Source organism: Poecilia reticulata, linkage group LG3 (genome assembly GCF_000633615.1).
Source record: "Poecilia reticulata strain Guanapo linkage group LG3, Guppy_female_1.0+MT, whole genome shotgun sequence".
Taxonomy (NCBI): domain Eukaryota; kingdom Metazoa; phylum Chordata; class Actinopteri; order Cyprinodontiformes; family Poeciliidae; genus Poecilia; species Poecilia reticulata.
In genome coordinates this window covers 14,873,298-14,884,993 of record NC_024333.1, presented here as the reverse complement: position 1 = coordinate 14,884,993, position 11,696 = coordinate 14,873,298, and the positions used below count along the sequence as shown (strand labels likewise).

General features: G+C 42.6%; 1 protein-coding gene across 3 annotated transcripts in view; it reads right to left on the bottom strand.

The window, feature by feature from the left end:
* The window catches only part of tpcn2 (two pore segment channel 2), a 44,247-nt gene that overhangs the window by 21,410 nt on the left and 11,141 nt on the right, over positions 1-11,696 (bottom strand). Inside the window, exons 4-15 of one of the 3 annotated variants that reach the window (XM_008405015.2) lie at positions 11,040-11,217; positions 10,778-10,894; positions 8,191-8,297; positions 3,669-3,741; positions 2,967-3,066; positions 2,824-2,889; positions 2,643-2,707; positions 1,635-1,726; positions 1,345-1,426; positions 629-718; positions 419-538; positions 276-335 (exon numbers count right to left, since the gene is read on the bottom strand). In XM_008405015.2, the coding sequence (XP_008403237.1) occupies positions 276-335; positions 419-538; positions 629-718; positions 1,345-1,426; positions 1,635-1,726; positions 2,643-2,707; positions 2,824-2,889; positions 2,967-3,066; positions 3,669-3,741; positions 8,191-8,297; positions 10,778-10,894; positions 11,040-11,217 (1,150 nt within the window). Of the gene's footprint in view, positions 1-275; positions 336-418; positions 539-628; positions 719-1,344; positions 1,427-1,634; positions 1,727-2,642; positions 2,708-2,823; positions 2,890-2,966; positions 3,067-3,668; positions 3,742-8,190; positions 8,298-10,777; positions 10,921-11,039; positions 11,218-11,696 lie in introns of all 3 variants that reach the window. The other 2 variants (XM_008405016.1, XM_008405017.2) reach the window with 2 other exon arrangements.

Below are 11,696 nucleotides of genomic sequence, written 5' to 3'. Positions count from 1 at the left end.
CCTTCTGAAGCTGCTGCCCCCGCGACCCGACCCCGGATAAGCGGAAGAAAATGGATAGATGGATGGATGGATTGTAAGTGCTGAAACCAATACAGACAAACATGACAATCTTTGAAATAGCATTGATTTCCATTTCCTGCAGTCATGTCAGTCATCCCTAATTCCTTCCAATGTCCCTTTCATTCATTATTCCGGTTGCGGCATGGTACCATGTTTTATGGTAAATTTTAAGAAAATTGTCATCCTGTGACAAAGGCATTGTTAAATGTCTTCACCTCTAAGATGTAGTTGTCTCTCTCTTCAGTTGACTTTTCAGAGTTCAGAACCAGGATAGTCTGAAACACAAAAGTGTTGCATCACTGGTTTACCTGCTGTGGTAGTGTATGTGCTAATGTGTCCAAAGGTGTGCAGAACTTACACATATGCATAAGACATTGGCCAGTGCCACCAGGTTTCCTAGGACAGTGAGGTAGTAGTGACTGAAGACCACCTGAAGTTTTTGCAACGTTGCAGATGTATACTGAGGTAAAGGAGGATGCTGCAGCAAAAACGTACAAAATCCAAACAATCATCTTAACAAACTGTTGTTGGACAACTGTTTAGAATGAGTCTGTAGTTCTAGATCTACCTCATTGATACAATCTTTATCCAGTTCATCAAATATCTTCCTGAACTGCTGTCGATCCATGTAGCCTTGTTCTGCAAACTGCTGAGATGCCTGGCGTGTTGGATGTGCAGATGAGAGCATTAAGACATTCAACAGAAAAGACAGAGGACCTCATGAAGCAACATTCTCACCAACATTATTTTGGTATAATCAGGTCAGCATGAGGTTTCTTATGACATCAGAAACAAGGAAGAACAGGCTTAAAGCTTTCCTTTTTGATAAAACTTATAGTTACACTGACTTAGATTATCCTGAGCTATTTCTGTAGTTATGCTGCTGGAGGACAAACTGACCACTTTTTCTCACTTTCTTCTTCAAATCCCCAATTTACATTATTTGTTATTATTTCAATTTTTTTCCCTCAGTTGTTTTTCTACACCTGGTCTGGCATTCCGCTTGGTTGTAAATTCTTCCTGGAGGAGAACGTCAGCTGGCATGAAGCTGCCATCAATGAATTGTTCTCCCTCTCTTATTATTTTAGATGTTTCATGAACATCGAAAGTAATCCATCAGTGCCTCTGTTTCTTGGTTGTGTATATGCTCTGTCTTCTCAAAACCCCAATTGGTCATGGCAGATGGCTGCTTGTACTGAACGAGGCTCTGTTGCTGGCAGTATGGGAGAGTTTTCAGTGCATGTGTGTGTGTATAAAGATGAACAGACATAAGTTGGCTCTGACCACTGTGATGGCTGATTTGTAGAAGTGCTTCATGTTGACTCTGGACATCACCTGAAGCACAGCATCGACTCTCACAAGTTCTCTGAGAGACAAAGAAACATGAAGGGATGTTGGTGAGCAAAATTTGCTGACCAAAGCCTGGGGCCCATGAGAAGTCCTGTTTTTGAATTATTGGTTAGGTGTGACTTGAGTTTAGGAAGGGTTAGATCTTAGAATTCAATGAAAAAATGAATGTAAGTCAATTCAAAGTCCCTGTAAAGAAAGAAAAACATATTATGTGTGTGTCTTACTGTGCTTCTGTCTGTGCACTGTGACAGCTAAGGACATGGAAAGCAGCTCGGATCCCCAGCCGTCTCCTAATGATGGATGTCTGGACCGACATCTGGACAAAAATATGAACAGTAAGCCGGCATGTTGAGTTTGCAGTGCTAATGATAAGTGGGTGGAGTAGCTCATCTCAGACCTATTTATACTAAACTAAACACTAGAACCCGTCCCCCCACTCGTAGGTAGAAGGAGGCTATCCTCTCATTCACTAGGGTGAATCCCAACATACAGGCACCAAGATGCTATCCAGCATGGCCCACCTCCAGGCCTGGCTCCAAAGATTTTATGTTTTCTTCATCTATACTGAACAAAGTAACATTCATTATAACATTCTGTTTACGTGGAAGTTTTTCTATCATTTATCTCATCTCTTGTTCCTTTCTAATAGATGGCAGGACTGACTGACTGACCAGAAAGTTTATCATGCTGTCCAGTTGGTTTATTGTGGTATTTTTAATAACAGGTTGTGTATTTTCTACTATTTCATGATCCAACCTATTCTGTGCTGTTTTCCACTGTCAGACATATTTCCCTTTGTTTGGGAGGTGGATTTTCTTTTCTTTTAGAATGTGTTACAGCCTTCAATCAAACATGATGTAGAGTAACTCCTTAATACTTACAACACTTAGTTTTCCTGTTGCAACACATCATACTTGCACTGACATATCTTCAGTCCCCTATGGGAACAGTATTGGTACAACAACCACTATTTATGTAGTAAAAAGCTCATCTAAGAGCCAAAGGTAGGACCTTAGCACAGGCGGAGCAAACCCATTTATGAGGGAAGTCTCTGTGGTTGTGACTCTCTAAAGTCATGTGACCCACCCATCCTGGTGTTCTTCATTCATGTGCATCAACACGTCTCAGCATAGAAATCAATGGCATGATGCTAGGTGTAAACATTCCAGTATGGCGTCTGCTGGCTCTGAAAGCACAACTACTGATTCACAGATACATCAAGACAGTCTCACCAGTAAATATCCCCTGAACTGGTTATAGATGATGGCAGTCAGCAAGTTCATCAGACAGTATGTTCCTGTAGGAAGCAAAACGGATTCCTTCTGAAACTCAGCACTACGAGACAGTCATAATGTTCAGAAATCACTATCACTTGTAGCTGGTTGGTTGTTCATAGTGATCTTCACTGCTTACCAATGATACTGAAGGTGATAAAGAAAATGGCGTAGCATCTGTTGAGGGAATAGGCAGGGATCATGACTGTAATAGAGAACATGATTGGTCCGTGTGAAAGCAGTTAGAGTTACAAGACGTGACTGGATGTGATTTCACTGTACCATCAGGATTGTTAGCTGTGGTGAGCAGCACCAGCAGAGAGGTCAGGGAGGTGGTCAGGTTCTTGAAATGTAACTCCCACTCACCATTCTTCTTTTGATCCTGGAGCAGCGTAACACAGACAGAATAGCTGCACTGTTTCATCCACTGGTTGTTATGATTAAGATAAAACAGTTGACCTTTTTGAGAAGCTTTTAAACCAAGTAAGGTTAAACTGAACTGAAGAAAACGTTTATTTCTCAACTACCTAAAGTATAATTGACATTCAGTGTTTTATCCATACAAGGTCGCTCTGTGACATCCCTATTAGACCATTCTGATTATGTCTTAATACTTCAGGTAAAAGTACAAAGCAATTTTGATGAGTGTGGGTTGTATTTTCACTCTGTGACATGTCCAATCAGAGTACTCCTGTAACTACTGCAGTCACTTAGATAAATAACAACCAATTACAAACAGCAAATCAAAATACTGCACCAAGCTGCGGACATTATTAAACAAAATGTTCGGATTTAGGAAAATTTAGGCTGAATATTTATTACATCTTAACAGAAATGCAAAATAATTATGTTACTTATTTTAATTTAATTTTATTGTGTTTACCTTTTAAAGACTATATAATAAGCTGGTGTTTAAGTATTGTAAGTAATGTCAAAACACATAATTACACACAAACAGGTGTGACCTCAAAGACATTAACTTACTGCATTTTTAGCAAACAGCAGCATGCCGATCATAGTGAAGAGGCAGAGATGCAGAGAAAGCAGCAGGATCACACTGCAAAACAGCAACAGTTCCAGGTTTAACAGAAGGGTTGTAGGATTCAGTGCTAATCCTCTGACTTTTCACCAACAGAAACAATGCAACAACATGGCTCCAACAACACCGCATGTAATACTGAGACAAGACTTCATTTGAACTTGGCCTGTAACTCGTGCTAGATGCTGTACATACATCCAGTAATCCTGTGTGTGCGCTTGTACATACTGAGAACTGAAAAAGGTTTTTAGCCAACAAAGAGATAATTGTTGGATAGTGAGGACATTTTCTCGATCCTTACTTTTTTCAACTGTACTAAGCTCAACTAGTTAGGCTTAGAGGTATGGTGGGAATTAATGTTTTAGTTAAGGTTAGGAACACGGGACACTAGGGACACTGGGGACACGGTCAAATGCCTTCTCCAAGTCCACAAAACACATGCAGGCTGGTTGGGTGAACTCCCATGGACCCTCCAGGACCCTGCTGAGGGTGTAGAGCTGGTCCAGTGTTCCACGGCCAGGACGAAAAGCCTCTGAGAGGAGGGGTCCTCTCAGAGGCTTAAGAGTGTGACCCCCTGTAATTGGAGCACACCCTCCGGTCCCCCTTTTAAAACAGGGGGACCACCACCCCAGTCTGTCAATCCAGGGGAACTGCCCCCAATGTCCGTGTGATATTGCAGTCGCGTGAGCCAACACAACCCTACAACATCCAGAGCCTTGAGGAACTCCGGGCAGATCTCATCCACCCCCGGGGCCCTGCCACCGAGGAGCTTTTTGACCACCTCGGCGACCCTGTCCCCAGAGATTGGAGAGCCCAAGTCAGAGTCCCTAGACTCAGCGTCCTCAACAGAAGGCATGTTGGTGGGATTGAGAAGGTCTTCGAAGTATTCCGCCCACCGGCCCACAACGTCCTGAGTTGAGGTCAGCAGCACACCGTCCCCACTATAAACAGTGTTGGTGSTGCACTGCTTCCCCCTCCTGAGATGCCGGATGGTGGACCAGAATCGCCTCGAAGCTGTATGGAAGTCTTTCTCCATGGCCTCTCCAAACTCCTCCCAHGCCCGAGTTTTTGCCTCAGCGACCACCCGAGCCGCGTGCTGCTTCGCCCGCCGGTACCCATCAGCTGCTTCCGGAGTCCCACAGGCCAAAAACTCCTTCTTCAGCTTGACAGCATCCCTCACCGAAGGTGTCCACCAATGTGTTCGAGGGTTGCCGCCGCGACAGGCACCAACAACCTTGCGGCCGCAGCTCCGATAAGCCACCTCGGCAATGGAGGCACGGAACATGGTCCACTCAGACTCAATGTCCCCAACCTCCCCCGGAACATGTTCGAAGTTCTGCCGGAGATGGAAGTTAAAGCTTCATCTCCGCCAGACCTTCCCAGCAGACCCTCACTGCACGTTTGGGCCTGCCAGGTCTGACCGSCTTCCTCCCCCACCACCGGAGCCAACTCACCACCAGGTAGTGGTCAGTGGACAGCTCCGCACCTCTCTTCACCCGATTGTCCAAGACATACGGCCGCAGATCTGATGAAACGATGACAAAACCGATCATCGAACTGCGGCCTAGGGTGTCCTGGTGCCAAGTGCACATATGGACACCCTTATGCCTCAACATGGTGTTCGTTATGGACAATCAGTAACGAGCACTGAAGTCCAACAACAGAACACCACTCGAGTTTAGATTGGGGGGGCCGTTCCTCCCAACCACGCCTCTCCAGGTCTCACTGTCATTGCCCACGTGAGCGTTGAAGTCCCCCAGTAGAACAAGAGAGACCCAAGGAGGGGCACTCTCCAGTACCCCCTCTAAGGACTCCAAGAAGGGTGAGTAATCTGAACTGTTGTTCGGCCCGTAAGCACAGACAACAGTCAGAACCCGTCCCCCGACACGTAGGCGGAGGGAGGCTACCCTCTTGTTCACCGGGGGGAAACCCAACGTACAGGCACCAAGATGGGGCACAACAAGTATGCCCACTCCAGCCCGGCGCCTCTCACCATGGGCAACTCTAGAGTGGAAGTACGTCCAGCCCCTCTCAAGGAGACTGGTTCCAGAACCAGAGCCATGCGTCGAGGTGAGGCCGACTATTTCTAGCCAGAACCTCTCAGTCTCGCACACTAGCTCCAGTTCCTTCCCCACCAGAGAGGTGACGTTCCACGTCCCAAGAGTCAGCTTCTGCAGACGAGGATCGGACCGCCAGGGTCCCCCTCCCTTGGCTGCTGCCTGTAACACACTGCACTTGTCGGAGGGGCCCCTTTGGTGGTGAGCCCATTGGAAGGGGGACCCACGTCTCCTCTGCGGGCTGAGCCCGGCCAGGCTCCGTGGGTAAAAGCCCGGCCACAAGGCGCTCGCCATCGTGCCCCACCTCCARGCCTGGCTCCAGAGTGGGGCCCGGGTGACCCGAGTCCGGGCGAGGGAACGCCAGATCCAAAGTTGCATCATAAGAGGTCTTTAGGCTGCACTTTGTCTGGTTCCTCACCTAGGACCTGTCTGCCTTGGGTGACCCTACCAGGGGCATAAAGCCCCAGACAGCATAGCTCCTAAGATCATTGGGACACTCAAACCCCTCCACCACRATAAGGTGGCAGTCCAAGGAGAGGCTGCCACCTCTCCTTGGGCTGGTGTGACTATTACTGTCACACCAGTAATAGTGACAGCAAAATCTAGTTAAGGTAGGAATATAGTTGACACACTGAACTTTGTCTCCACCCCAGCTCATTAATCTTTAGTGTTGACGAGGCGTCACTTTTCACTCAAAATGTATTTTTGGAAGGTGTTCTTGCAGAGCAGGTTCATCTGTATTGGTATTTATATGATCCCTTCATGAGGGCTGTCTTTTTGGAGAATACTAAACTAACGTACGCGTCAAGTATAAAAGCCTCACTGTTGCTTAACTCATTCAAAACGGGCCTCTAAGAGCATGACAGGTGCATGCCTCCTCTACACACAGTTCAACTATAAACCTAGATTTAAGTCTAAGTTAGTTGCGTTTATAGAGGTTTACGTTGATCGCAGAGAGACTAATCTGAGCACGAAGAATGATGTGTAGTGTGCATTTATCTCTCAAATGTTCACTCAATCCATGTTCCGGCTTTGTTTCTGCACTTCCTTTGTTGTCTCACAGTGTGGAAATTTCATTGTGACAGGCAATCAAAACGTGGAGTCACACAAATTAATATGTGTAAAAACAGAATTAAAAATAACATAATGCAGGGTAGATGGAACTTTTGAGTTATTGCTAGGCTTAAAAAGTATTGGTGACTTTTACTCATTCAATTCTGATATATTTTTGTGATTGTTAGAGTTACAGACCAAGTTCAAGCTCGATAAAAAGCATTATTTTAAATTTCTTCAACTAAGAAACTTTGTTAAAGCAAATTGCAGTAATCTTAACAAGCCTCCCTTACATTGCTTGAAAAATTAATGATCAGGAATAAGTCAAGAAAAGGCATTATTTCAGACTTTTGTAATGTACTGATCTCTAACACGAGAAAATTCAAGTAATAAGCTCATGACCTGGAATCAATTATCAGTGAACAAGATTGGGAAAGGGCCTGCACTAAAATCCACACAATGTCCATAGATAGCTGGACATTGGCTAATGCACCTATGTGTTATGCCTGTGCATTTACATAAATCTAACAGTGTAATTTTAGCAAATCAAAATTTGCTAAAATGATCTGAATGAGCTGATCATCTGCAAAAAAAATGTATAGGTTTGGCTTGGAATTTTTTTCCCCCTATGTTGGTTAATAACTTTTATTTTCTTTTTAATTTCTCTGAAAAATTAAAATGGGAAAGAATAATTACTGTCATGCAATAACTACAAAGGAAACTTGTTCAGACTGATGCAAGATTGTATTTTCAAAGTGGAAAATACAATCATTTGGTTAAAAGAATATATTTTGGTTACAAAAAAAAACATACAAATTGTGCATGTGTGTATTAAAAAACAACTGTCTATAACAAGTACATGGTAATGAACCACATCACCTGCCAAGATCTGTAAAACAGACAGATCTTTTTCATCCAATCAGAATATTCCTTGTGTAACTATTGCAAGCACCAAGCCGCAGACATTACTTAACAAAATGTTCAGACTAAGGAACATTTAGGCTGATTTAACTGAGGTGCAAAAAATTATTTTTACTTTAATTTTATTTGATTAAGTTTGCATTTTTTAAGACTCTATAGCTGGTGTTTAAGTATTGTCAATAACATTATTGTAATTATCAAGACACATTATGAAACGTCCTTATGTTTTTTAACACAAGTATTCTGGGGCAAACTCCTCACTCAATTCTTCACTAAAGACTAATCATCTCATGAGGGTGTGGCCACATTTTTGGGGGAGCAGTTACCAACTGGTAAAACTACAAAGCCTCTGAATTTTAAGCTTTACATCCGGTAACCGTGCTTACACCTGAGTCACCTACAAATGTTTATCTACAAAGTAACATGATTCACCTACCTAGCAATCTCAGGTAGGGTTCTCTTGATGCATTTCAGTGTCTTTTTCATCAGAGGGGAGTTCTGCAGAAGGAAGAATGGCCGGACAAGCCGTCGTACTCTCAGTTTCTGAATAATGAAGAAGGTGAAGAATGGTATTTTCAAAATAAAATCAAAGAAATTTACATTTTAAGCCAAGAAACCAGTAATCCAAACTGATAATGTTACGACCGGTGTCGTAAAGTTGATTATAAATGATTAGTATACAGGTGCCCGTCTCTGATTGGTTCTAAGAAGACGACAGAGATGTCCCATTGGCTGCTTTCCGGAGGTGACGGACATAAAAGCTGCTGACGCGGACTTCCTGTTCCTTACTCGACTCATCTCCACCGGCCAAACCCCTTTCCTTTGTTCATCTGTGTTAGAGTTCTGGAGTATAGGAGTGAGCTGCCGTTTATGTTTCCTCAGTTTTTTCATGTTTTTCTTAGTTAGGAAGGTAAGTTTTTGTCCTTTGGTTTATTTACTTTCGATTAGGTACGTTTCTGTTACTATTTAGATAGTTTCCATTTGTTTGTTGTTTTCGGCGGTAGCTCACTCTGTAGCCAAGTACTCCATTGGTAACATCTTTATCAAAAAAAAAAAATACATCATTTTAAAATAAATAATCATTGTCAACTGTTCAACTTTGTGTGTGTCGGTTGTTGAGATCAGAGGAGGACGGATCCTTCATGTTGCGACCTGACATAGCTGTGATTCACTTTGTCTGGTATTTTTGTACATATGTTTTGGCAGTGCTTTGATCATGTTAAGCAGCAACTTATATTAAAAAGTGTTTTATTTCCGTTTGAAAGCTGCCCGCTTCCATGGAAGGACAACAGAAAATCGCTCTTATAAACATGTAATTACTGAAATCACGATACCCTCACTTTGTATCCCTCTGAAAAATGAAGCCATTTAAATAAAGAAATCCCTCAATGGGTGATGCCTCGATAGAGAGCGTTCATTTTATAGCGTTAACACCGGTGCTGTAAGTGGTCTGGTATGAAACGGGTGTGATAGAACAACAGTACCACAGAACATTTAAATTTCAACAATCAGAATACCGAAATTGTTTCCGTTGTTTTAAAAGGTTTATGTCAGTCTGCCTTTTCCCCGTCAATACACTTCCCGACCGCCCTGCACCTTAGGGGCTTAAAAAAAAAACACGATGCGCACATTGCGCAAAACTCTGAAACAAGGAGAAGCGGGTCATAAAACAGAGCAACGAACTAGATGTGAATTATGGCATAAAAACAGAGAATCCGACGCTGAATAGTGAAAAAATCAACACATGATGTGAAACACATGATGATTAGGAGGCGCAGCAGGTAATGAGTGAATATTACCTGCTGCGTAATATTCACGACCAAATAAATCTAGCAACAGAAAAGAAACTAAATGGAAATGTATTAAGGACAAAATGTGAGAATAAACTAAGAAACTAAAGTAAATACAGAGGAATAAACTGGTATGGCAAGACCTTTTGAGCAATAATGAATACAGAGGACGGTATGGCAAGAATAAACAGATACTATTTCCAGATAAAAGGTATAATAATATTGTTGAAATGTCATGGGTTTGTTGAGACCACATCTAGTACTGAGAATAAATATATCTTACAGACCATAACAGTAAAGAACTGATCACTTATTTATGTTTTTAATTAGATTTGATATATTTATTTCTTCAATATTATTTTTCATGTCAGTGTTAATGTCATGAGGCCGATGACTCCATGACACTTTCAATTTGACTCATTAGGATTTGATTAAGAACCAGATTTGTTCTTTATAATTTCTGTTCATTAAAACTATTAATCTATAAATCAATAGACAGGTCTATATAAAGATTTATCCATGTTTCTGTCTCATATTTGTATGGCATTAAAAGGACCTGGAACTTTTGTTTTTCCACTGAAAGCTCTGGTTTGCACAATAAATGCCATGTGGGTGAAGTTTTATGGATGATGCTCTGATGTCCCATTCTCCTGAAGGCAGCACAGAGCTGCACCACCAGAAACTGACAAACACTGAAGAGGAGAAGAGTTATGATTAATGTAGTTACAGTTCTATCCATGTTTTAATGTTGCAGAGCTCAGTCGTTTTGCAAATAGTTCAAAGTTTAAACTGGCATGTTGTACATCTTTTATCTGGTCATTTTGTGGAATATTTAACAACTAGAAAATGGCACAAAATAGGAACATTTTATCCACTCTGATTGGCTGCTGTTAGGCCTACCAATTTGAACTTGAATGTTTATTGCATTTTTCTTAGACACCTGTCTTTTTTGTTCTCTGGGAAATTATTTTTGATGATAAATACAGAAACAAGCATAAAAATAAAAACATCTACAATAGTGATAGTAATATTATTAATACAATAATGATCAGTGCAAAATAGCCTACAAATTCCTTGGTGGGGGCGGTGAGGGACCTGGATAAAGGCTAGAGGGGCGTTGGCCCAAAAAAGGTTGAGAAACACTGTTGCACTGTACATCATAGAAAACCCATTCTTCATTCAGACATAAATATACTACTGTTCAGAGTTCAGAGAGTAAAGTGCGAGTCTTACCTCGTCACACTCCATGCTGACAGAGAGCACCCAGTCAAGGACAGAAACACAAATGACTACAGTGTAGCTGATTAGCCATTTGCTCTTTCTGAATTCCTCCCAGCCAATCAAGTAGCTCTGACAAGATGACAGGCAACATGAAACTTTGAACAAACAATTCAAAGAAAAGAATCAGGCAACAATGGCAAAGTGCATGTCAGAAACTTTGGGTCAAATCAACTTTGGGTCAAATCAAAAAAATGTTTTGAGATCTTCTCTTTACTTTGACAGCAAGATCCAGGCAGAAGATGATGAGACAGAGCATCTCGACGCTCTCTGGAGCACCACATGGAGGTTCCCATCGGCTGGATTGGTGGCGGGGATCTGAAGAGATGGACAGGGAGGAAGGACGTTCTACAAATGCCAGTAACAGCACAACTGCAATGATGGTGCCCAAGATCCTAGGAAAGGGACAAATGAGGAAATGTTGGTTGATGTAGCATTGGGCCATTGTTCCATTTATATGTCAGATATTAAATTGTTCATACAGATGAAAAATGATACGATGATGACATCGTACCCCCACCAATTCGCCTACAGAACCAACAGATCCAMAGAGGATGCTGTGACCACAGCCCTCCATGCTGCTCTGTCACATCTGGAGCGGCAGGGGAACTATGTGCGGATGCTCTTTGTGGACTACAGCTCTGCTTTCAATACCATCCTCCCTCACAGACTGGTGTACAAACTGGGGGATCTGGGCCTCCCTCACCCAACCCGCAGAGCAGAGAGTCAGGGTGGGACAACATACATCCACTGCCCTTAGCCTTAGTACTGGCTGTCCCCAGGGCTGTGTGTTGAGCCCCCTGCTCTATTGTCTGTACACATATGACTGCACCTCTGCCCACCACAGCAACACCATCATCAAGTTTGCTGATGA